This window comes from Marmota flaviventris, chromosome 13, assembly GCF_047511675.1.
Source record: "Marmota flaviventris isolate mMarFla1 chromosome 13, mMarFla1.hap1, whole genome shotgun sequence".
In the NCBI taxonomy this organism is placed as follows: domain Eukaryota; kingdom Metazoa; phylum Chordata; class Mammalia; order Rodentia; family Sciuridae; genus Marmota; species Marmota flaviventris.
The window spans coordinates 79,025,568-79,053,045 of NC_092510.1; the positions used below are offsets into that span (position 1 = coordinate 79,025,568).

General features: G+C 41.6%; 1 protein-coding gene across 3 annotated transcripts in view; it reads left to right on the top strand.

Moving 5' to 3' along the window:
* Znf462 (zinc finger protein 462) overlaps positions 1 to 27,478 on the top strand; it is a 142,008-nt gene that overhangs the window by 107,883 nt on the left and 6,647 nt on the right. For all 3 annotated transcript variants that reach the window (XM_071600819.1, XM_071600821.1, XM_071600820.1), the window contains 4 exons: positions 736 to 1,003; positions 2,754 to 2,890; positions 11,898 to 12,121; positions 25,073 to 25,205. In XM_071600819.1, coding sequence (XP_071456920.1) covers positions 736 to 1,003; positions 2,754 to 2,890; positions 11,898 to 12,121; positions 25,073 to 25,205 — 762 coding nt within the window. The remainder of the gene's footprint in view (positions 1 to 735; positions 1,004 to 2,753; positions 2,891 to 11,897; positions 12,122 to 25,072; positions 25,206 to 27,478) is intronic.

Sequence of the window (27,478 nt, forward strand, 5' to 3'; positions counted from 1 at the left end):
ATTCTCAGCTGCGGTGGAGGAGGAGCTGTTGCTCTGTCCCCCGTCCCTGCCCCTGTGTGCATTGCATGGGTTTATTTATCTCACCCACTGGAACGGGTATTCTGTGGCAACCCGTTGCCATTCAGCAATTTCCTTTAGAAAAAAAAAAAAAAAAAAACCAACAGTTTACTTTCTTCCTTCACTTTGAAACCTTTAACCTCAGAATTTTATTTTTAAATACCGGGGGCCCTCAAAGTCAGATTCAAAAGAGGAGTCACTTCCTCTGTACATGCATTTCCCAGATCTGTCGTAGAGTTTAGACAACGGCGGCAAGAGATGGGATCCTAGCCATCGCGCTCAGATTAAGGCTCAGAGCTAATCAGATGATGCTGGCGGAGGGTGCAGACTTTCAGTTAGAAGACAAGCTAGTTCTGGGGGTCTGTGGTGCGGCAGGTGACTGCAGTTCATAGCAAGGCATCTTGTACTCGAGATGCGCTGAGGTCTTCAGGCTGATCCGCACACACCAGAAAATGGCAACCAGAGGAGGAGATGAATGTGTCGATTAACTGGATTGTGGTCCTCATTTCACAGTGCATATGTGTATCCGACCATCATGTCGCATGCCCTAAGTATATACGTGTTTAACTAGTCAGTTACACCTCCGTTAACTAGGGGGAAACCCCATGTCGTGGGTGTCCATGCTCCAGCCTTGACCGCGTGCTCGGTGCCCGTGTCATTCTCCCTGTCTCTCCACAGACTCCTCGTACTCAGAGCCCCCAGACGTTCAGCAGCAGTTGAACCACTATCAGTCAGCCGCCCTGGCGAGGAACAACAGCCGTGTTAGCCCTGTGCCTCTGTCCGGGGCCTCTGCTGGCACCGAGCAGAAAACCGAAGCTGTTCTTCACTGCGAATTCTGTGAATTCTCTTCTGGCTACATCCAGAGTATCAGGCGCCATTACCGGGACAAGCATGGTGGAAAGAAGCTTTTCAAGTGCAAAGACTGCTCCTTTTACACAGGCTTTAAGTAAGTGGCATGAGAATCACTGTGGAAAGCACAGTGGCTGCCCTGGCTCCACCCATCAGCACTTCTTCCCTTACCAACCTGGAGCTCAGGGAAGGCCCCACCCACTAGATGATGTGGAGGTTGGGTTCAGTCTTTACACAAGGAAGCTAGTTTCAGAAGATGGCCTTGGGATTTACCAAGGGAGGAAAAGCTATGTGAAAACAAATTCGTTTAAAAATCAAAGCAAATGGGCTCCTGTATAGTAGGAGCTTGCAACAAAAGATTTCACTGGCCCAGTGCATAGAGAAGTAAGTGTTTTTCTTTCATAGAACAACCTCTGCACCCCCTTTTTTGGGGGGGGGATAAATTATATATGTATTTTATATGTATATAATATTTATTTATATATAATTAACATATATTATATACATATATATATATATATATATATATATATATAAATTTTGAAATAAAACTAAAGTCAGGATATAACATCCATCTTTGCTCCCCTCATAGAACATTTCTTATTTAAGATGGTAGCATTTTGCCAAGTATGGTGATGCGCACCTGTAATCCCAGCAGCTCAGGAGGCTGAGGCAGGAGGATCATGAATTCAGAGCCAGCCTCAGCAAAAGCAAGGCACTAAGCAACTCAGTGAGACCCTGTCTCTAAATAAAATATAAAAGAGGCTTGGGGATGTGGCTCAATGGTTGGCTGCCCCTAGCACCAAAAAAAGAAAGATGGTAGTATTTTAAGATACGTAGAGAATCGAGACCCGAGTAGACCTGAGCAATCATAGAAAGAGTGCGCCAATCTAGAAAAAGAGTCTCCAAGTCACCTTGCTGCTGTGTATAACAGAACTGGCAAACTCAAGGAAAGGATGTAATGCTTCCTATCATGTAATCTAAACCTCTCCTGCGATTTAATCTCATCCTGTGAGATCATGTGTAGGTTATGGCTACAGGTGCAGAGTCCAGAGCCTCACTGCCTGAGTTTGAATCCCAGGTTTACCACTTAGTGGCTGTGTGACCTTAGACAAGTCGCTCAGCCTCTCTGTCTCCCATTCCCTTATGTGTAAATTAAAGATAATAATAGTACCTACTTCTGAAGGCTCTTCAAAGCAGCAAAAGAACCAGTGCATCTGAAATGTTTAAAATATACCTTGTAGTAGCATGGATAGAAAGCCGTCTGATAGTAGAGCATCAGCCCTGTATTACAGATATAAAGCTGCCCTAGGTAATCAGGACCTGAACCTCAGATCACTTCAATGCAGTCTGCACACAGAGAGGATGCAGAAATTAGACTTCATGTCCCAAGAAAGGGCTGGACTGGATGAGGAAGAAGTCTTTTTCCCACCAACGGTTTAGTTGCTGGGCTTTGGTGGGCACTGCTGGGTCTCTGTTCATTTGGTCCAGTTATGTTTCAGTTAAATATGTTTGTGATTGAGACCATAAGGGGCCCCTCACAAGGCGTGTTCAGAGAGATGCCTTCAGGTCGATAAGGGGGCCTTGCCATTAGACCCTTGGCTTCATCCTTTTGTAGGAGACATTTTAGGGCCTCGCCAGTTTTGAAGACTTGGAAAGGATGGAGGAAGAAGCAGCAGAACTGTCCCAGCCTCACACTGGGACCACCCTCTGAGTGTACCCCGTGGGTCCCTCTTCATGACCTCCCAAGTGACACCCCCTCATTGATGACACTGGTGAGCTCGCTGGCAGCTGTGGGGTGATGTGACCTCTGGTCTCACCTGCCTTTCCCTCCGCCTCTCTCCTAGATCTGCTTTTACTATGCACGTGGAAGCTGGGCATTCGGCGGTGCCTGAGGAGGGCCCCAAAGATCTGCGCTGTCCCCTCTGCCTCTATCACACCAAATACAAACGCAACATGATCGACCACATCGTGCTCCACCGAGGTAACCTTCCTGCTTGCCCTCCTGTTGTGCTAGCAGAAGCAGGTCTCTCAGGACAACCATAGCACCCTTTTCTGGTCACTTGCTCCTTCAGGCAAGGGACCACAGTGATGGCCTTGGTGCCAGCCAACAGGATAGAAATCCCTCCCTCTGGAAAGCGTTTCTCCCTTCCTCCACCCAGAGGGAGGCATAGGGGATGGATTCTATGGGGAACGCGTCCTTAGGGCTTCCCAGAGTGAGGGATCTTTACCTCCTGAGGCCTCTGCTGCCCACAGTTTGCTTAGAATGCACCCTAGGCAGGAGGGGACAAGGGACAACCTGGTGGGTGAGGGTGGATGTACAATTGGAAGACCTGCATGGTTGTGAGTACCTATTTGGGGAAAGGCCAAAGTAATGATTTCCAAAGCAGAATGTGCAGTTTCCCCTGAAGTGGACGGGAAGAGAGATTCTCAGAAACCAAAGTGGCCTGATACTTCCTAGGAAACCCATTGAACGGGCATTGGATTTAAAAAGTGATGATTGTGCCCAGGAAATAATGGGTGGTTATTCCATGCTGTTCCCTAATGGGTACGACATGGTCAGTCCATAAAGGTCAGTTCCTGCTGATAATCCCGGACACTTCTGTTCAGTCCATGCTGACTTTTCATTGAGTCAGGTTTCCTCTTAGTCAAAACATTGGAAAGCCAAGGCTTCCTTGGCGTTGGAGGGAAAGAGATGCTTGTGTGGAACCCGCTTTGTCCTGACAGGGCTGAGGCTGCAGGGGGTGGGAGATGACTGGAGTCTCTTTGCCAGGTGCTCCTAGTCTTCCTCTCTTCTTCAGTCCTTCCCCTCCTCCCTCCTCTTACTCCTTACCATCCTTTCTAAGCCTTTAACCTTGAAGAGGTTTTTGACACTTGCCACATATGCCCCCAAACCAACGAGTGTCCTGCGGAGATGTCCCTCCCTCTGAGATGCTGGGCGTTTGGAAGACATCTGTAAAGCATCCCGTGTTTTCCCCGAGCTCCTGCATTTGGCCGGTACATTTTGTGACATACCCACATCTGCTGCAGCCTGCGCGGAAGGCTTACCATTTAGCATTCTCAGATTTCCCTACTCCCCTCGCACTCTAATGAGACGTGAGATCGTTGCTGGCTAGGACATCCACCTGCAAGCTGGAAGAAGCAGCGTAGCAACATTTAGGCAGAAATTCTTGGCCCGAGTGGTCCCGCCTGGTGTTCCGCCTCAGTCACCTGGCTTCCGGTCCCCTCGCCCATGTGTCGCGGTGGCTCAGTGCCCCATCACGGCTTGGGCAGGGGCCATCCGTGGTGCTGCTGCCCAGCAAGCAGAGACAGCGAGTGAGTCCTCACTTTCTGCCGTCGCCCCTCTTCTTCTCCCATATTGCTGCCCGGCAGGATCAGAGCTTTGGTGCCTAACGAGCTCAATGACTTTCCTGAGCTGAGACTTCGAGAAAGGGAGAGACAGAGAGATTGAGCACGGAGGCCTTGAACACTTGGCAGGGAGCTGCCGAGGTAGAGTCACTTCATCTCCCAACGTTGTGAGCAGCGGTGCTGTTACTGACACTCACTTTCCATAGGGGAAACTTGAGGCTGAGGAAGAGTCCGTTTTGTGTTTGGTTTGGTTTTGTAATTTCAACACCATATTTGTGGCCTACTTCATTTCACAAGGAATTTACGTTCACTTAAAGATATTCCTACAGGTCAAAAACAAATGATTTTCGCTGGGGCAAATGCAAAATAAAGCGTAACTGGTAGGAAATACAACTGAGTATGAAGAACGTAGCCGGGCGTTTGGAGATTCCGCAGATGCCATGAGGTGCTGTTCATTTGTTAGCAGGGCACTGCAGATTTGGCTCTGGGATTCCAGCTTACCACGGAAATGAAGAAGACAGAGTCAACGAGGCTTAGGATATTTGTTAAATTTTTTTTGAGGTGGTTTTAGAGGAGATTTGTAGGAATTTCAGACACTGAAAACCAAAATTTCTCCAGGAGAGGTTCCCTGAAAGGGACAGTGGAGGCAACCGTGCCCACCATCCATACAGCACAGGCTGAGTGTCCCTTAACCAAAATGCTTGGGACCAGGAGTGTTTCATATGGAGACATTTTTTTCAGATTTTGAAATATTTGCATCAACTTTACTGGTGGAGCATACCTAATCCAAACATCCAACATCCTGTGTACCCAAATCCCAGACAGTTAGAGCATCATTGCTGCTGGTGGTGTTGGATTTCAGATTTGATGATCAGACTAGAGGTGTTCTACCTATACTAAGGGCCAGGAGACCTGGAGTAGCTTAGCAGATCACCCAACCAGGACGCAGTAACACTGTGATCCAATCCCAGTCTTTTGATCCCATCTTCCATCTGGTTACCTGTCCCTGTTTTTTTATGCTATCTTCTGTTTGCTGATGGAGGTAATTTTCTAAGTGTCTAAGTATTGTCCTCCTGAGGGTCAGAAGGCACCAACCTGAAATGAACACAAGCATTTGAGGATTCATAATAAGATCAGCGGTGGCTCCCACTAGTGAAGCTCGCCAGGTAATAGGCACTGTATGAAGTGCCCATCCTGTGTCATTGTGTAGAATGCTCACAAAACCCAATGTGGAGGATGTGACCATTATCCTCAGTGACAAGGGAAAGCAAGTTCAGAAAGGCTGAGCCACTCTCAGCCTTAAGAAGGATGAGGACTCTTGCATAACCCAGCTGGGATCTGAGCCCAGGTGTGTCTGACCCTTGGGAAGGTGGTGTCACTCTGTGGAATCTTCTAGTGGCAGCTGGATTTGAGGACAGAATTATCTGTGGGGCTGGAGATCAGAAATGGGGATCACTGATCCACAGACGGCAGAGGGCTCCAGAACAGCGGAGCCTGCCATCTGTGTCCTGGCCTGGCTCTGGTGTCCATCTCAGCTCAAAATGGCAGCTCAGTGGGAAGCTGGTCTTGACATGTCAGGAGACAGGATTGGATGTCTGCCTTGCAATTTTGCCCTGGGACTAGTCACAGGGCAACAAGACGAGGCTCCTTCTGCACCTGTGCACTTCCCACTCTGTGGATGAATAAACATCTTTGGTCTCTGGGGTCCACAGATCTTTCTAAAGCCTTAGTGAATTAAATAAAACCCAGGACAAAAGGCAAGATAAACAACTTCTGGACTGGCTTTGGGACAGAGCAACTGCTAGCAAGAATGGAGTTTCTGTCACTGTTTGTCCAGATGCATAGATTTATTTAAGTAGTTAAAAAGGGGGATGAGAATGTGGTTCCCTCATGGGAGATCTGAATGAGAACTCATCAGAGACTTGTGTTGATTGTGGCAAGAGAGAGAGATCATACTCTTTGTTCACGCATTCAGGGAACGTCCATTATTTGTGACATGTCATGCTGTGCTTGGTTGTCTGGTCATGAAGGGGTATATAAGACCCAGTACCTGCCCTCCTCAAGGAGATGAACATGTGCACAGCGTGTCCAAGAGGGTGACAGATATCTAGGAGTCGTGTTTCTGTTTGGATAGAGAAAGGTGGTAGATGAGGGTGGCCCTCAGCCTGAGGCACTGATATCATTCCAGTCTGCTTAGAAGACCTCTCATGGGATGTATTCATTTCCCAGGTAGGAGCACCCTACCTCCTGTACAACCAAAGAAGTGAAAATTTGTGCTCCATTTGTGTACAATGAATCAAAGAGCTGTCATTCTGCTGTCATGTGTAACTGATTAGAAAAAAATAAATCCAAATGTTTTTTTAAATTGCACCCAAAAAAAAAAGGGACTCCCGGTGGGGTGTCTGAAGACAGTGTATTCTCTCCCAGTTTGGAATCTAGGAGTGTGAACCTGGGGTGTGGCAGGGGCATCTTCCTCTGAAGGCTCTAGAGAAGAAACCTTCAGGCCTTGTCCTAGCTTAGGGTTCCCAGCAACCCTGGGCATCCTAGGCTTTAACTAGCAACACCGTAACCTCTCTTTCTTTCTTTTTGAGGCCTCATTCAGTGTGTGTCTCTGTACCTTTTCCTGAGAACACCAGTCATTGGATTTAGGGCCCACCCTAATCCAGTAGGACCTCATCTAACTAATTACATCTGCAAAGGCCCTGTGTCCCATTCTGAAGTCCCATTCTGAAGTTCCAGGTGAACACAAATTTCTGTGGGACACGATTCAACTCATTTCTTGGGAGAAGGAACAATTTAATGAGCCCCTGAGGCCAGTGGAAGGAAGCAAGATGTGTTTGCAGAATGCTCGTAGATGCTCTGGGTACCTGAAGAGAATCTGAGGCAACTAGTAAAGGAGACTAATATAGAGATTTGAACCTTGCTTAGGAAACAGGATGGAAAGCCAGGACAAATTTTGATCTGATTGCTGATGAGTCACCTGTTAAACACAAATTTAACATGGGTTGAGACCCGTCTCTTTCAGGAATTATAGACTTAGGTCAGATCAACATGTGGTGCTATTGGCTATGATTTGATGCATTTCTAGGAAAAAATTAAGCTCCATGACTTTGATGGTGGTAGGGCTTTTGGTGAATACTCATTTACTTGAGAAACAAATACTTGTTGAACACACGCTGTATGCGAGCAATGTTTTAAGCTGTAGGGACGCAGCCATGGAGAGCAGGGCAAGGTTTGTACGCTGGGAGACGGTATGCAAGTGAATAAATAGTTCTGGAATGCAGAACTATTTGAGTTTTGAGTTTGTTGCCCTTGGAAATGAGGTAGTGCCTTATGTGTAGCTGTGCCCGTATGTACGGTATACCCCGATATTGTTCCTGAAACGTTGGGCACAGATTGAATTTTAGGGACAAAAGCACAGTTTTGCCAAATATTGACACTGTGATTACATGGCGGTGCACTCACCGCGCTGGGCTTTGGTGGGCATGTTAGCTTAGTGTTTCTATTTCCCAATGGATAGATAAATGCTGCATGTAACTGAACCCTGCAGGTGGGAGTTGAGAATGGAAGTTATCTCTCCTGCTTTATCTGATCAGTGTTATTTTGATAAGAAAGAGAAAAAAAATCTACACTGAGATTACTAATTTTTGTTTTCTATTTAATGAAATTACATGTTCCCTTCCAACCCCCCCAATGCCTGTGCCATTAGAATTAGAGGTGCCCTTCTCCACTCTTTCTAGCTGGGGCATGGCAGCGCATCTTAATACTTCTTTCCCAGGTACTGATTTGCTTGTGTTTACATGTGTCTATGGATGATTTTATTTTAAGATGATTTTTTTTTTTTTTAGATTATAATTTTTTTTAAAAAATGACTTTCTCTAGTTCTCAACATTTCCCACTAGTTTGGCTAAGAAAGAGTAAATGGTGGATCTTTGATTTGGCTGAAAGGGGCACTCAGTCTTTCGGGATGGCAATTTGTAGACAAAGTTTGTGGGCAGGAAGGACTTCCCAATCTATTCCTTCTTCCTTTAGACACGGTGCATTCTGAGTAGAAACCACCCTGTGTGTGTTGTGGTTTGCCTTTCAGGAAGAATTTTTACTTGGTGACTCTGAACTCCACAGTGACGTGCTTTTTTTTTGCAGATTTGAGCAGAATGACCCCTCTGTGGTTGCAATTCTGCAGATATTTCCACCGAGCTCCATGGCAGCTTGACAGCACATGCTTCTCGGGGGCTTTTGGCAGATCTTGGCACACAGGTGCTCCGGTGAGGCCTTGCTTTGGGTCTAGCCTCTTGGGTTTTACGTCCCAGTGCAGCCCCAGGCGTCTTTTGAGTAGGAGGAGAGGAGAGACACAATCCATCTTGTCGTCGAACTGGTGAAGTCATAATATTTTTGCAGCCAGTGCTGGAAGCTGAGTCACAATGAGTGTGATTCAGGCTGTGATTTCTTACCCAAGGTAATTTTGAGAGGTGTGAAGTCAAAAGAGACCCACAGTTGTCACTGCCCCCATGGAAAACCCGCCCTGGGCTCTGATCTTCTGTAGCCAAGACAGGGCTCCATCCAAACCTGAAAACTGTTCAGTCTTTAACTTCATGTCCCTCACTTGCCTGGGCAATGAATACCCTCTTTCAGAAAATACTGTGGGTCATTTGCCCACCTTTCAAAGTTTGTCTTTTTTTTTTTTTAATCTTGTTTATGTTAGCCATGTTTTTAGAAAGAAGGGAAAGTTAACTATTTTCTATAATTAATACCTTAGTAAAAATCCCTGTAAGTAAGAGACTTGGAACATTAGTAACAACTTAGCTTAGAAATGGGAAGTCTCACGTTTCAGAGGAAGCAAGCAGGGAAATGACCCTTTAGCAATTCCAGAAGATACTGGAAAGACATGCAGACATAAGCCGTCACCTTAGGAATCTGTAGCTTTTTGCATGTTTGAGAATATTGGAATGAAAGGCTGATTAGCACATTGCATGCAGGTCAGAGGTTCCAGAAGATTCTTAGCAGGGAAAAAGGAGGTAGGCATTGACTGAGGTCAGATTTGGGACCCCAGGTTATGACTTTGTAGGGTTATGAGGACAAAAGTCACAGGGAGGGCAGAACACCTAACAGAGGCTTAAGACAGCAGTCACTTAATAAATTGTAGTGTCATCTACATTAATCATTATTATTTGAACTCCAGGGCAATATTCTGTGTGCTCATGACTTGGTGTAAAATTCACTTAGATATACATAGTGAAATTGGAAACTGCAAAGAAAACCAACATGGCAATAGAGGAATTAGAAAAAAAAAAAGACGTATAAAAAAGTCTGAAAGAACCAACTGGGAGTGGGAAGTGGAGACTGAAGGGTGACTGAATGATTGTCCTCAAGGTGTTTGGGCATCCTATGGAAAATTTCACCCGGCTGTTCTCCATCTCCCCGGAGGTGGACAGAATCAGGGCAGACAGGACAGGACAGAGCCAAAGAACAAAAGAGGAAGCAGCAGAGATGACAAGATATAAATCAGGAGCAAACAGAGACAGCAAAGGGGTTGTAGCCTCAAGGGAGGTGCAGGAAAGTTTGCTTTCCCAGTATGCGAATGTCCCTGTCTCATTCCGTGGGTACCAGCTTGCTCACAGGCCATGTCCAGGGCTGCCTTAATCGGAGCAGTTGCAGTTCCTGCCTGGCACTTTGCTTGGAGAAGTCCTCAGCTGGGGTCAACATTGTCTCCCCAGGATACATTAATCTGCAGGCACTCTGGGGATGTCACAACTGGGGAGGAAAGGGTGCTGGTGGCATCTAGTGGGTGGAGGCCAGGGCTGCTGACAAACATCCGACAATGCACAGGACAGTCCCCACACCACGACAAAGAATTGTCTGGCCCCCAAATGTCAATCATGCTGCTATTGAGAAACCCTGGGTTAGAGGAGTCAAATATCCTAGCATGGGCTCCCTAAAGCTCACTAGTTGACGCCAAAGCATTTTTCCTCCGTTTACACCAAACCGTGGAACTGAATGGTTAGAAGACTGTTAAACATTTGCTATTCTAAGAAAATGTGTGGATTACATTATAATCATGTGTTTCTTAGCTGTCTGCTATACTTTGGTTTAAAAATATTTATATTTCTAAATAAGCAACTGACTCTTTGTATAGGGAAAATAACATATGCATTAGAGCTCCAGGGAGTGCTGCAGACACCACCCTCCACACTTCCCCTACCCGGGTGTTTGGCTGGCCAATTAGTCGCTGTATTCAAGGACTCCCAAGGCAGCCACTGCCCTACAGTTAGAATGTTGTGGTTGAGACTAAGGCATGACGTTGGGTGGGGGAAATTCCCCAGGGGCAGAACACAGGCCAACAACAAAGGGAAGAATGGAGGAGCCCGTCACATCAGTGTGCAAAATACTGACGCTCTGGAAGCCAGGCTACTCGGTGGCTCTAGGAATAAATCATGCTTTCTTGACTTAATAACACATTGCTGTTTCTAAATAACGTAAGTATATGTTGTGTGCGTCCATTTGTAAACTTTCGGAGTCTTCTGAAATCCAGACACAGCATGAAAACGCGCTATATTTGATTCTTGCATAAATAGCACAGATTTTAATTTTATCCCAGTTATGGATATCTGGCGCGTGCTCTGGTACTCTGGGCAGACTGGTGTGAAATTTAATTTGAGCAGTTAAACACAAGGGTGAGAGAGTGCAAAGTAAACAAGCACACGCATTTCCAGCCCTACAGCATTTGGTGTGTCAATGGGAAAAGCACCCAAATCCTCTCCTGCTCTCCCTCTTAGCTTTTTCCATTGTGACAATTGGATCACAGATCTTCTGAAAAGGCACAAATCCTCCAGGTGTCTTGTGTGACCCCACCTCCTCCTCAATGTTGCCTGCAGCCTTCATTTGTGAGCTCTTTGGAGTTGGAGTCAGAGTTTTGGTGAATGAAAGTGAGCAGGTTTCTTTGTTTTCAGATTTGCGTTAATTAGGGATTCCCCCTGGTTGCAGGGCAAGGGAAGAGTCTCCTTGAGAACATCTTCAAAGGGGGAAACAGGAGTGGAAATGGAAATAGTGGCCACAGTGGATTTGCAGGCCTGGGCTCATGTCTCAGCTTTGCCAGTTACAACTCTGTGTGAGCTTTGGAGAGCTCCTCATTTTACTTACTGTAAATATGTAAATATAGGAGTAACTCTAGCCTTGTAGAGGTGTTGGGAGGAAGGCAGGTGCTGACCCAGTGGTAGCACACAGATGCCAGTTAATGTCACTTTCCTTGCCTCTTATGAGGAGACATCTATAAATGCAACTTCAATACCATTTGCTGAGGAAGAAGGTTGTTGTCAATAATTAATGGTGGTAAATACGGCAGCCACTTCCATTCCTGCCCTTACCTCAGTTACCCCCATTCAGGCATTAGCAAGCCCCCTTTAGCCTGACCCACCTCTATTTATAGGCCATTCTAGGTATTAAGCACCAAGAGCTTTTTGTCTTCAAAACACCCACTTGTCCCAGAGGAATGTGTTATTCAAGGCTGGGGGAGGGACAGGGTGTGTGCAGTTCACCCGGGAGAAGTAGCAGAACCGAATGGGTGAGTCTCTTGTTGTATTCCAGAGAAAGAACATCTGCTTGCCATTGGTAACAATGCCCGTCTTCCATTCTGCTTGTTTCCACAGAAGAGCGGGTTGTCCCCATTGAAGTGTGCCGTTCCAAGCTGTCCAGGTACTTGCAGGGAGTGGTTTTCCGCTGTGATAAGTGCACCTTCACGTGCTCCAGCGACGAGAGCCTCCAGCAGCACATAGAAAAGCACAACGAACTGAAGCCCTACAAGTGCCAGCTCTGCTACTATGAGACCAAGCACACGGAGGAGCTGGACAGTCACCTTCGGGATGAGCATAAGGTACTTGCCCGGGACCTCCTGCCTCCCCACCTCAGCTCTCCAGTGGGGAGGGGCCGAGCGGGGAGACGGGTGGCCCCACTGTGTACAAAAGGAACTCAAGGCACTTTTAAAGTGAGGTTTAGTTTTTCTATAATAAAATAAATGTGAGGTCATTTCAGAAAATTGTTTAAAAAAAAAAAAAAATAGGTGGGGAAAGGACAAATCAGCCAGCACTCTACCACCCAAATCCCTTGGCTTGACATTTAGAGAATCACTTTCATTGTTTTATGTAATTCTGATTATACTATACCTGAATATTGTATCTTGCTGTTTGTTTTTATCCTGACAAGAGTATTTTTCAATATTATTTTAAATGTGTTATCACAAGGATTGGCCAATATTTTTAAAAGGGACAGAGAGTGAATGTTTTAGCCTTTGCTAGTTTCAGTGGCACTTGTTCAAGCCTGCCACCATTAGCAAGAAAGCAGATGTAGGTAATACATAAACGAGTGAACACCATTGTGTTCCAATAAAACTTAATTTACAAAAATGGTCAACAGGCAGTCGGCCCGTAGTTGGTGACCCCTAATGTGTCCGACAGACATTCCATCTTGTTCTTAATCATGTAGATTGTTTACAATATTTTCCAACTTCCAGGATCTTCAAAGGCGTCAACACACATAGCCAAACTCATAGAGGTTGTAAACTGTATGTTTTATTTAGGGAGGGGAATTGATTTGAAAAAGATTAGCACAGGACATAAAATAAGAGGGTTTGTAGAAAAAAATTATCTTCCCCAAGGTTTGCTGCTCAGAGAATCAAAGTCATGCAGGGTGGCTCCTTTCCTCTGCACAAAGTGTATTTGGTGTATCATGAACTGAGGTGATTATTTCTGGGTTTGTGTATTTGCCCCAAGCACAGGAGGAGCTGATTGGTGTTTGCTTAATAAAAGCAGGCCATCGGTCCTTTCTAATCAGCCTGCTCCAGAATATCTATTAAGTGTTCACTTAAGACACTCTGTATCCTCATCAGTGAAAATACAACTTCTCTTCTCTGGCCCTACAAACCTAAATTATAGAGATTTTAATCAATCATCTTTCTCCAAGGGATATAATTTTTCTTTGGGATATTGAGAAAGGAGTCTAAGCTTTGTCTCCTGTCCACAATTTAATGGTTTTATGGAAACTTCTGCTTTGGAATATATTCACACCCCAGCACTGCCCAAAAAGTGAATGCAGGGAGGAAAAGCCTGAGTTACAGTATCATTTCTTATTCCACCTTCCTGGAAATTTCTAACCCAAACTTAAAGAAAAATCATTCATCTGCTTTAAACCAAGCTTCCTGTATTAATTCCCATGTGTCTTGTTTATGCGACACCTTTTTTACTACAGGGTTCAAGGTTTCAAGTTCATAATGTGGAGCAGAGCAAATCAGGGAGATAAATTCTACCCCAGTGGTTGCACAGTAACTTGTAAATCAGTGGGGGAAATCCAGAGAATGTTAGAAACCATGCCAGACATGAAACCAGAGGCTTGCTCAACAGTGGGTAGAAGTCTGAGGCTTCAGGATATAGGTCAGGGAAATGGGTTGCTTGGGAAAGTAGGGACCCAATGTAGAGCTTTTGGAGCTAGAAGACTTGGGTTTTAATCTTTACTCCACTTTTTATTGTACATGCTTTGGGAAGGTACTTAAGTTGGAGGTCTTTTTTCTGATTGGTTAATGCAAATTGTTATGCCACTCTCAGAAATTGTGTAAGATAAATGAAGTCCTTGTTTTCCCTCACCTTGAGACTTACTATGTTCCACAGAATATTTGGAATTGAATTGTACTAGAATATAACAATAGTTAGCTACCAGAAAGGCAGTTGTGTTCTCAAGGACTATATTATAAAATCATTAATTATACCTTGAATTTTAGAGAGTCTTTGATGTCATGTTTTCACTGTCATGTTTTTGGTTTTTTTCTCTTTCTCACTGGTTGACAAACTTTTGAAGTCCAATGAGCTCCTAAGTCTAAAGAATTGCCGCTTGCAGCATGCCTAATGATTTTCACCTTTGGCTCAATTGTCCTTAAGTTTATGAGACTTGTGTTTATTACAGCAGTACTTTCCTTTTTTGTTGTTGTTGTTGTTGACTGTTCTTTCCCCCCCCCTCCCCAAATGATGAGGATAAAATGCAGTTAAAGAAGTAATTGTCCAAACACTTTGGAAACTGGATTTTCAGCTGATGGATAGTGGCACTGTGCACTAGTTAAAAATGATCATTCATGAGGCGAAAGATATATAAAAATCTGACTTCAGTGTTCATGAAAGGGGATATAGGACTGACAATATACTAAAGAAAAGTTTGCTGATAGTTCAAATAGAAAAGTCAAGAACAATAGGCAAAAACAAGGAATTGAATTCAGGAGAGTTGGGAAGAAATAGAAATGATTTTATTCTCAGACAGTGTGATCTTTATACGAAGAAAATCCTGAAATATCTACATAAAGCTACTAGGGCATCAGTGAGTTGGACAAGGTTGTAGGATATAAATTTAATATACAGAAATCAATTATATATTCCTATTTACTAGTAATAACAGGACAACCTGAAAATGAAATTTTAGAAAGATCAATTCCATGTACAAGAAGAACAAAATACTTAAGAATAAATTTAACCTAGGAACTACACACTGAAAATGCAAAGTGATACTGAGAGAAATAAAAGAACTAAATTATTGCAATGTATACCATGTTCATAGATTAAAAAATTCAATATTCGTGATTCTTCCCAGACTGGTCTACAGATCCAAAATATTCTTAAGCAAAACAACAGAAAGATTTTATTTTGGTAGAAATTGGCAAGGTGAGCCTAAGATTCATGTGGAAATTCAGATGACTAGGATAGTCTAAACTGTGGAAAAGGAGTGAAGTTGGAGGACTCATCCTTCTTATTTTCAAACTTACTGTAAAGCTATAATAATCAAGAGAGTGGGGTATTGGCATAAGGGTAGATGCATAGTTCAGTAGAGCAGAAGAGAAAGTCCATATATGTCATACATGTGGCAAATTGATTTTCATCAAAGGTGTCAAGGTAAACTTTTTTTTTCCAAAAATGGTGCCAAAATAATTACATTTACACATACAAATTGTCACCCAAGATTCTTATACTACTCTTTACACAAAAATTCAATCAAAAAAGGATCATAAATATATGAACTAAAACTATAAAACTTACAAAAAAGTAGTGGAAAACTGTGTGAACTTGAATTGGGAAAAAGAATTCTTAAGGTACAATACAAAAAGCTGTGAACATCAAATGAAAAAAATATTAATACATTGGGTGTCATCAAAATTAAATATTTACTCTTCCAAAGATACCATTAAGAAAATGGAAAGGCAGGCAGCAAAGCAAATATCAGTAAAGTAATTATATAACAAAGGATTTAACTGAAATATACAAAGAACTCTTACAACTCAATAAGATAAGCCTCTCAATTAAGGATGAAAAAAAGATTTGAGTCAACAGTTTACCAAATAAGCATATGAAAAGATGTTCAATATGATTGACCACTAGAAAAATGTAAATTAAACCAAAAGTAAGATTTTACCATCTACCTTCTAGGTTAGGAACGACAGTAATACCAAAGTGTTGGCAAGGATGTGGGGAAACTGGAAATCTCATACGTTGTTGGTGGGAACGTAGAATGGGAGAGCCATTTTGGAGCAATTTGGCCCATTTGTTTAAAAGTCAAATATTCTTTACTATCTGACCCAGCAGTCCCACCAGTGGAATACTACTCAACAATTAAAAAAAAAAAAAAAGACTTGAGCTACTAGCATGTTAGCAACATGGACAAATCTAAATTCATATTAAGTGGATAAAAGCCAGACACCAAAGACTACCTGTGGTATGATTGTGTTTATGTGAAATCTCCAGAAAAAGCAAAATGACAGCAATAGCCTTGGACTGGAGATCACGATGGGGTGTGGGGGTACTTCTCAGAATGATAAAATGTTCTTAAACTGATGGGGAGGGGTGAGGCTTGCACAAATGTATGAATTTAATAAAAATCACTGACTTGTTTGCTAAAAATAGATGATAAATTTTAAAGCAACTAAATTATATCTCAGTATCCCAAACCCAAGCACATAATGGGTCCTTAATACATATTAACATCCTGCAGTCTTTTCTTATAAAGTTGATCATTGGGACGATAGATCAATGGGATGCTCAAGATCCAGATTAATATATGGACTGCCAAAAATAAAATGTGGAAAAACATAGCAGTTGGTTCTAAGCTAAGGCTGATGTGAGACTTAGGTGCATTACACGCTAATATGAATAGCATTAGGTGATTTTTGTATAGTGGAGAGTATTTATAGAAGAAACTATAAGACACTGTAGGATGTCTTTTTCAAAGAACTTCATTAAACAGAGCTGGATATTCAAAGCTGGAACCTGAGTTCTGCTTGCAAAAGTTGTAAACCTCAGGAGCATCTCTAAAGATGTCAGGCTGTGTATTTGTAGGCTGCATGGAATCCTGGTAACAGCAGGACGGGTCCTTGAAGTCATATCTATCCATTTAGGAACCAAAATGTCAAGTGCCCTTGATAGAGGCTGCCCTGTATATCCTCAGAAACCAGCATGTAGTAGAGAAGGGGAGACATCAGAACCCTCATTTTGTAGGTAACACACGGAATCTTGTTCTCCTGGACCTTTATCTTTGTGCCATTGAACGGGGTCTCACTTATAATCTCTTGGGATCCAAAGTAAACACTGCAGGTGATTTTATTTTATCATCCTTTGACCCCCCTGTCTTTTTCTGGCCTCGCTGTTCCTCTAGAAGGCTATTTTATATTTTCTTTTCTTTTTTAGTTTCTCCTTCCTTCTTCCCTCTTCATTCCTTCCACCCCCCCCATAGACATGCATGAATGCACATACAATGAAATAGCTGTCAATAATGCCACTTATTAGAAGCTCTGATGAAAGATGAAAACATAACATTTCTAGAAACCTTGAAGTCTTGGGGGGAAAAAAACTAAACCTTGCACTTCTCACATTTAGAAAACACATACTTTTTTTTTATTTCTTTTAAAGAAAATTTTAGTATACCTTGTTAGTGTTCTTCTAAAGTCTCTTTGCTAGTTTAAGGAACATAAAAATATATTATCTCTAACTTGGTTTGCTCATAAAATTGTCATGTTCGGTATATTAAATTTAGAAGGATAGTCTATTCAGGCAATACACATTCACTAATTGAATTTACTTTGAAATGTTTTTAATTTTTTATATAAATGGAACCTCAGGCAGCTGAACTCTAAGAAACTCATATCTTTTATTTATTTTTTTTTATCTAGTTTTGGGGGAAGCAGCAGAACATTAAATCTAGAAGGAATCAACATATAAAATTGCTCGTCTTTCTGGACGAGTGAAATTCACAGTGTTTAAAAAAAAAAAAAAAAAAGTCACACAGAACACTGGTTTCCAGAAGATGAGAATAAGTAAAATGATAAAAGAACCTTCCTCACTCTAAATCATAAAACACACCTTTGGCCACTTCTTTTCTTTTTTTCTTCTTTTTTTTTTGCATTTAATTTCTGAACTAAGTACTATCAGTTTGAGCTTTATCAGCTCAAAACATTTCTCTAAGTGACAAGGTTCCTCTAGAAGTTGATGTCATTTTGCTGTTTCTTTCCCTCATGTTAGCTTTGCCTGTTGTTTTCTCAATGATCCTTTTTTTTTTTTTTTTTTTTTTTTTTGGTTAATACATTTTTGAAGCCAAAGAAACCAGAATTAAATAAGCAGGAAGGGATGTGTGTGTCAGAACTTTAGACATATTTCTCAAGCAGACATTAAGAAGATGTTCTTTACTTGTAAGCTTTGAAATTGTCTTCTAAGATTTCACAAGACATTTCTTTTTCCTTCTTTAAGGCACCTTCCTCTCTTTCCTTCCAAAATCTAACATAGCACCTAACATGCAATGAGACTCGGTTTGTTTAAAAATCCTAATAAATGGATTCACTGTGAAGATATGAAATTTTAAGTATCCTGCTTGTTTAAATAAGCAAAATGTGACAGCACCATCAGAACCTTTGCCCTTGTTCATTTCGGGTCCAGGAGAATGACAACTGCTCAACTGACCAGAAACGAAACTCTGAGACACTTAATGACACCTTTCACATGGTTTCTTGACAGTTTGTGTCTGGAGGCTTACCAAGATTCTCCAAAGGAGTTGACTGTTTCTAAACTTTGGCTAAATTAGGTCTGGAAGAAAGGTGTTTTCTAATTCTGACTCAAGAAAGTAGATACGCTTCTTGACTTCTGTGTTCCTTTTCCTTCTGGGTACTTCATGATCCTTTTATTCTCACTGTTCTTAGGCAGGTTTTTACTTTGAAGAAAACTTTTCAAAGGATACTACTGCTCTCTCCCATCAGATTTTTGCAACAGAATATTATTGTCAATATTCTTTTCTTCTTTTTTCCTGTGTTTAGCCAGTATGACCATGGTCGTTTTTACATATTTTGTGAGTAAATTTGCATTTCTACAGTTGATTTGCATTGTAATAGGAAAAGCTTGAGCTGTGTCATCTGAATCCTGGCTTTAATCATGTACTTGTTTTGTGTACTGTTTTCTTTTTCTACAAATATGGAAGTTAACATGTATCTTAGTGGTCTTAATGGCTAAGTGATACATTGTTAGCACATATCAGATATTTTGTTAATATTGAAACAAATTCATAGGTCAACTACATGACTGACCTTACTCTCTGCACTGAGCTATTATAGAGCTAAATAAGAAATGTTTGCTACCCTGAAAGAGTTTATAAACAAGTAGGCAAGACAAGTTTAAACAAAGACTCACCACCCTATGTGCTTAGTGCATGATAAAGTGACTATAAAATAAGAGGGCAGCATAGTACAGAGCAAATATGGTTTCACGGCTAATTTTCCAAAGAACTTTAATGCTGCCCAGGGGATTTGTTTGGCTGAATATCCCCCACCCCCAGCTTTACTAAGGCATATTTGACACATAAAATTGTATATGTTTAAGGTGCACAATGTGATGTTTGATGTATGTGGAGAAGGCGGGGGACCCTTGTGTTCTGTTGTTGAGAATGTAAATTATTACAGTGATTATGGAAAAAGGTATGCATGTTCCTGAAGAAAGTAAAAATAGAGCTGTTATATGATTCAGCAGTCCCACTTCTGGGTATGTAAAGGAAACAAAATGAGTGTCTTGAAGAGATTCTGCATTTCCATGTTCACTGCAGTATCACTTATAATAGCCAAGACATGGAAACAACCTGAGTATCCACTGGAAGATGAGTAAATAGAATGTGGCTCATATATGCAATGGAACCTTCAGCCGTAAAAACGAAGGGCATCCTGCCATTCATGTCCTTTCTTAAAACTCCAGCTGAAATGCTCATATCTGAAAACTGAAAATTGTTCTTACCTGTACCCTCGACTGTCTTCCTGTAAGAAGTCATACAGATGATACTTGGGTGAACTTCTCTTCCTCTGAATTCTTTACCACATCCCCATTCTGGTTTTCAAAGACAGGCAAAGAAGATCTGGGTATACCACCTGATACTGTAAGTGTTTTGCAAACCATGGACTATAGGCTCAAATAACTCATTTGTTGTTGTTGTTGTTGTTGTGTTTTTTTTAATGGCCTATTATCTAAGAATGACATTGACATTTTAAAATGTCTTTTAAAAAAAAGTGAAAGAATAATACTTTTCTGACAAGTGCAGTTATATGAAATTCAGAATTTGGTTTCTACAAATAGAAGTTTATTGGAATACAGCCTCACTCATCCATTTATGTATTGCTTATGGCAGCTTTTGAGCTACAACAGCAATTGAGTAGTTTTGAAGAGACTATATGGTCCAGAAAGCTTAAAATATTTACTTATCTGGCTCTTTTCAGAAAAAGTTTGCTGGCCTGTGTTGTAAGTCATTCAGATTCTTCAGAGCACTACACATTCTCAGTCTGTGACTAATGGGCACTACTGATATAATAGGCAGGTCAGTGTTTTCCATGTTCTTTGGTGTCACTTTTTCTAGAAATAAAAAGGAAAGCCAAAATGAACTTTTTAACAGTATTAAATGAACGCAGTATTACGCAATATGAGCATTCTGACTGGGTGTCTCCTTTTTAATGTATAGATTGTTCCATAACAGGAGGGGGTCTAGACTCTAGAGACATTAAGTGGCCTTGTTTCCTCAGAGGCTCTGCTGCCTGTAACCTGCGATGTCATGTGAAGACAGGGTGTGCGGTTCTATTCTGTCATGAACAAGCATGATCACATTCATCTCTTAGTATAAAAATGCATGTTCAACTTCAATATTTGTAAATCATACAGTTCTTAGGCTAAGCTGAGAACATATGGAAATATATGCCAAGGACAGATCTAAAACGTTTTGCTAAATGGTTAAAAATCGACAAATAGAAAAACAAAGCTGTGCCGGTTGAACATTAGCTGAGCACGGAAGGGGTTTCATACAGTCTTGTTTCAGTAATCAGGGTCACCATTTGCTGGTCAGGGGCACTTCATCTCGGTCTTCCTGAACAACTGACTTCCAGACACTAGGTTAGTGGTCTTCACAGTGGACTTTGGGTTAGTAGCATTCACAAGTGACTTTCACAGGATGTAAGGAATGATTGCATATCTGAACACTGACCATATACAGCAGGCTGGGGCTGTAGCTCAGTGATAGAGTGCTTGCCTGGCATGCACAAGGCCCTGGGTTCAATCCCTAGTGCTGCACAAAGAAAGAACATATATGGCTGCTTTCACCTGCAGAAGGCTGCAAAGGACCCACCCAAGTTCATTCTCTCTTTATTGTGGACCTTTGGGGAAAACATGGTAAAAAATTGCTTTTCATCTCCAGAGAAAAAAGTGAATCGCCTTCAATATGTTCTCTGTACCATCAGGAAGTTAGTCAGTTACCTACCGATCACCAGGTCTGAGAAGTAGTGCAATCAATTCAGAGGCCAACTGGGAAATATTGGAACTTTAATAAAGTCTATACCATTTGGTTTTGACCCTTTAGTTTCACATCTGGAAATTTCACTTATAAAATTGAAATTTACCATGAAACCAAGGCTTACTTACATACAGTAAGATTTATTACTCAATTTTTATTGTGAAAAGTCAGAAATAACTCAATATAAATTCATAGGGGAATAGTGAAGTAAACTATAGCATGTCCACATGATGATAATGTGATACAGTGATTAAAGTTACGTTTATTCAGAGAACAATGTGTAGGCCATTTGAGGTGCAATAGAGCAAGTGGCATACTTGCATGTTTTAATATGCTATAGAAATGAAAATAATCTATATCTATCAGGAATACATTAATGTAGTTATATAAAGGTTGTTATCTATATATTGTTAGCAGTTTTTATATATAGGTCATCAGGCTCTAATGGGTTCTTTTCTATTTTCCAAGTTTTCTGTGTGAGCCTTGAAATGAAAGAAAAAGATAAAGTGAGGATACCCAGTCGCTAGAAGGAGAGAACAACATTCACTGTGATCTGGACACTTTGCGGGCCTTCTGTGTAAAATGCAGAAAAATCTGTCCTCAGAGCATGGAGCTCTGAGGAGGAGAGGCGCGACATCAACAATTACCTAATGTGGTGGGTTCTCAAAGGGATGTGTTGGTTCTTTGGAATCATAGAGCAAGGACATTTAACCTGGGAGCCAGGTAGGGGAGGCCAGGCTGGAAGACAGAGCCAACACAGGAAGGGCATGATTGAGAGTTAAAGACCGAAGTAATGGCAGGTCCAGAAGCGCAAAGTCAAGAAAAAATGTGAATTTTTATCCTCAGGACAAGCAGAGACATTTATAAAGGGATTTAAACATTTTTTTTTCAAGATGGCTTTGACCACACTAGAGAACGGCTACAAGAAGAGGCAAGAATGGAAGCTGGTAAACCAGCCAGGGGGGCTGGGGTTGCAAAAACCCAGGTAAAAATCATGATGGGCTCCGAGTGCAGAGCAAGAAGGGAGTCTTCCTTTTGTGTTCAGATGAATATTTGGATGGATGGCTTAGGGATTTTAAATATAGTAATAACACTATAAAGGGTTTTGATTTTTTTAAAATCTTCTAATTACATAGCAAAAATTTTATATTTTACTTTTAAATTTTTTAAATTTGCCTCACAAAAATTGTAGAAATCTTCAGGACAAATAAATCCTGGGTTATCCCAGGATGAGCATCCTCCCATGGAAATGTCATGTACTATTTTAAAAATTGTGCAGAATCCAAAATGTTAACAGTTTTCTAGTAAAGGGGATGATGGCTATGGGAAAATGGACAAATACGGTTCTTTAAGAAAAAAAAAAAAAAAAAAAACAGAAGGAGGGGGAAAAATAACATTTGGTTTGGTGACAGATCTCCTTCTGTCACTGTGAGCTCCATGAGAAATGGGAGCTCCAGTAAGGACCAGGGCCTGCTCAGCCCTTGGGGAGTCCTTGATGGATGGATGGATGGATGAATGAATGAATGAATGCAAACAGCTGAATTAAAGAAGATGGGTAAAGGCTGTTTCTTGACTTTCTTCTTTCATCATTTTTGTTTCCTGGCAACTCCCCACCCCTCCTCTCCAGGTACAGATTTACAGTGTCCCTGGTTACTAAAGGTGGGAAGTAAGTGAGAAAGTGGTCTAAAAAAGGCTGTCTTCTAAGTACTTACTAGTCACTTAAAAATAGTTTTCTTCAAACATACTTCAAAATTTGGTGAATTGGAACCTTGCCCACTTTACTTGAAAAACTAACAAGCTAGGAAACTTTTATTGAAATATTTGTCATAAATGCTATTTGGTGAAAATGTAGACTTTGTGGCCAAACATGACTTCATAAATATGTATTTACAATGGTTATTGTAAGCATTTCCAAATGCCAAAATTGGAAAAGACCCATTCTCCCAGAAAGGGGAAAGAAATTACATTTGCGGGGGGGGGACTATTGTGTTTCAGGTACAGTGCTAACTTTGAAAATGTAGTTAATGGCTAACCCTGAGCTTGAACTCACGTCTGTCTGACTTCATAAGTCATGTCCCTTATGCCAATTCTTTTTGCTTTTATGTGAGAAAAATAAAAATTCATAGAGGTTCGTATGGATGAGATATAGTGGATAAATCTTTAGTTAGCAAGATGCAAAAGACCTCAGAGACTGTTTCTGTGAACTTAGAAGAAAGTGAAGTAAAGGTTCTGAGCTTGACCTCTTCCTCCTCCTTCTCACCTTAGTCTATTATTTAAAAAATATATATATTTACACACATACACACACATACATACATACATACATACATATACATATATGAAAGAGGAAAAGAAGAAGTTGTCTTCTCTATGTGTTTTAATGGATTGATAAAGACATCTGGTCTTTTTGACTTGTTTTCAAAGTCGACTGATTTCATGAATTCCATTCTTATAGTAGATCTGTGTATTGTTTCTCCTGTTTTAAAGAAGCTTTGTCTCTGAGTTTTCTTGCTCCTTTTTGATGTACCTGTCTCCCCTGTCTGTTGGTCTCAATTCTCTCTCTCCCTCTCCCCCTCCCTCCCTCTTCCCCTCCCTCTTCCTCTCTCTCTCTCTCTCTCATTTGTCAAAGTCAGTGATGATGTTCCCATCTGCCAGACATATGGAATTGATGGTGCTCAGCAAATCTTTGTTCCAATCTGGTCCCAGAGAATATTTTGGAATTGTCTTGTAAATTCTTTCTTTTCCTCTCCTGTGCCCTCATTACACTCTGTCTCTACTGTGGCAACCGAGAAAATCTGCCTTGTGATCTAATTAATGATGTCTGCCTTCCCTCTTGAACTGAACTGTGAGCCTCTGGAGGCCAGATCCAAGTCTTGTTGATCTTTGTCATGCCCCCTCCCCTGGCCTCCAATAAGGGGCGCTTACACAGAGGAGTAGCTGTGACTGGTTATTGACTGGAGCTGAGCTGGGCATTGGTATGAGTCCTGTGCCACCTTTTCATTCCTAACAGTCCCACACATACCACTGGAGAGGTTCCGGAAGTAGATTAAGGAAGAAGGTGAATTTTGCACCGCCATTGATCTAAGAACCAAAACAAAAAAAAATCATTCAAGACTTTTCTTATATGGATTTCTGTTTCCCTTGAATGATATTTTGAAGATGGCTTAGCTTCCCATATTATTCCAACCACATTTTATATGAACAGGAACCATAGTTAACCCTTTGAAAGGACTTTTAATAAGTTAGTTGTTGGGCTGGGGTTGTGGCTCAGCAGTAGAGCACTTACCTATCATGTGTGAGGTCCTGGGCTTGATCCCCAGCACCACATATAAATCAATAAAGTTATCGTGTCCACCTTCAACTAAAAAAAAAAAAAAAAGATTAAAAAAAAAAACATTTTTCTCAGATAATCCCAGCCTTGATAAATAGGCTATGGGTCAGCTTCAAGTGTAACAGCTAAACCAGTAATCATAAAATGGTCTTCCATCTAATTCAAGTGTTCAGAGTTCAGTCATTTGTCTTCTGGCCAAAGCTGGAACAGCCTACAGCCCCCAGTTGATGGACCATGGCAAAGAAGGGTCTGGTTCTCAATGCTAGATGTTTGCCCTGCTTCTTTACCTCTGAAGTGTTTGAACCTTAGGTAGTTAATGAAAGTCACACCTTGGAATTCAACTCAAAATGTTTATTTATTGAATGCCGCTTACTCTCTACTCTGTACTCGATGGTGCATCTCGCCTTCTGCTCTCTGTACTCAGGTTTCTTAAGAAAACAAGTGTGGTAAGTAAGGTCTGGTGTTGACAGTTGCAGTGAAAACAGTGCAAGGTGGAAGCAAAGGACAGAATCACAGTAAAGAAAAGGACCTTTGGGGCATCTGGGTTGTTGGGTCCTGGTGATAAAAGCACCGTCACAGGAGAATGATGTTGGCGAGGTCTCCACCAGGGAGAACCCTGTGAGGTCTGTGGTTCATTGTTCCCTCGTCTGTTTGGACCTTTTTCAGGTAAGCCGTAACTTTGAGCTGGTTGGACGGGTTAACTTGGATCAGCTGGAACAGATGAAGGAAAAAATGGAGAGCTCCAGCAGTGATGATGAGGACAAGGAAGAGGAGATGAACAGCAAGGCTGAAGACCGAGGTTAGTCTCGCCCTGCGCTCTCAGTCCCAGATGGCACCCGGCGCGTCCATGGTGAGGACAGAAGGGAGGCAGGAGGTTGCCGAGAGAGTAACAGAAGGAATGATCCCTCTTAGTTAAGCAGCAGAACAGACTGCCTCCAAGAGCAGGGGCCGTGTCTCTGTAAACTATTACCAGCTCTAGAAACTCCAAGGAAAACAGACCCGGGCTCCCGAATCATACATAGGTGGGGGGGTCGGTGGTCTGTGGTTTGTTTTTAACAAGGAAAAGTAGTGTCTTAGGATCTTCAGAAAGAGGACAGGCAGGCAGCATGATGAATGACTGTCAGGCTATCAAGAAACCCAGTGAACTTGGAATTCATCATTTCATTTTGCAAAAAAAAAAAAAAAATACCTGGGCCCTCTTTTTGCATCCCCCTGCTGGGCCCATCTCTTAACCCCCTTGGAGCTGTTTCCACTTTGTAAGAGGGAGCGAGACCACATCTTTCATTCCACCGGGCATTTACAGAATGAACTGGGGAAGATACCATTGGACACTGAACCTCTTTTTCCAACTTCCTGCCAAGCTCTAATTATTCCAAAATAAAAAGGTTTCCAAAATATATTTAGGTGTAGATACAATTTGTGGTCTAGAGTGTTGTTTTTCTCTGTTGTTCATCATAGACTGTTGTAGAAATCCCCAGACTACACATGTAAGAATATGGGTTGGAATGTGTTACTTTAGTTATTATAATCAAAAGCATATGGATAACATAGATATAAGAAATAATTATTAGAGATCTCATCCCAGGTGTGAGAAGAATAGTGTTAGTTGCCGTGACTGAGCATCATTACATGCCAGGTTCAGTGTAGGGGATTGTATTCAACCTTTTCACTTTTTAACTTTAAAACTGTAGGTGTTAGCCTTTGATATTGTATTTTAACTATTCATTTAAATTTTTATTTATCTTTCGATTGTGAAATAAAAATTATAGACATTTATGGCATACAGCATGCTGTTTTGAACTACATATATATTGTGGAATGGCTAAACCAGGCTAAAACTTACACATTGCCTCACATACTTATGTTTTGTGATGATAACATTTAAAGTCCATTCTTAGCAATTTTCAAGAATACAATATGTTGTGTTTCATTGTAGTCATCATGTTGCTCATTAGCTTTCTCAAACTTATTTTTCTCACTGAAATTGTGTATGTTGGGACCAACATCTTCCTGGTTCCCCGTCCCTTCCCCCCTTGGTAACCACCATTCTTCTCCTATGAGTTTGACCTTTTTAGATTCCACGTAGAAGCGAGTTGATTCAATGTTTGTCTTTGTGCCTGGCTTTTTTCCCTTATGTAATATCCTCTAGGTTCATCTCATGTTGTCTCAAATGACAAGATTTCCTTCCTTGTTAAACTGACGTGGGTATATGCATCACATTGTCTTTATTCATCCACCGATGGACACGTAGGTTGGTCTGTATCTTGGCTTTTGTGAACATGCTGCCGTGAATGTTGGAATACCTCTTGCACATTCTTGTCTCATTTTCTTTGGCTACAGACCCAGCAATCCCACTGGGACTGTTCCTTTTTTTTTCTACGTCCTCTCCAGCATTTGTTATCTTTCCTCTTTTTGATACCGGCCATTCTCCCAGGTGTGGGGTGATGTCTCGTTGTGTTTTCAGTTTGCATTTCCCTGGTGATTAGTGATGTTGAACATTTCCATAGAGGTTGTCTTTTCACTCTTGTTTCTTTGGCTGGGCAGAAGCTTTTAGTTTGATATAATCCCATTTATCTTTTTTGCTTTTGCCTGTACTTTGGAAGTCATATCCAAAAAAATCCTTGCCCAGTCCAGTGCCTTGAACTGCTTCCCCTACACTTTCTTCTGGAAGTTCTATAGCTTCAGGTCTTGTGTTTACATCTTATCCATTTTGAATTATTTTCTAATCTCATGTGAGATAAAGTTCTAGTTTCATTCTTCTGCAGGTGGATATCTAGTTGTTCCATTTACAAAGGGACTGTTCTTTTCCCATTCTGTTTTCTTGGCAACTTTCTTGAAAATCAGGCTATAAACGTCTAGACTCTATGCTGTTACGCTGGGCTATGTGTCTGATTTTATGCCAGTACCGTGCCATTTTGATCATCTTAGTTTTGCAGTAGATTTGGAAAACTGGGAGTGTGATGCCTCTGTCATACTCTGTTTGTTCAACCCTGATTTGGCTATCTGGGGTCTTTTGTGGCTCTGTAGGTAGTTGTAAAGATTAAATAAGGGCTGGGTGTAGCTCAGTGGTAG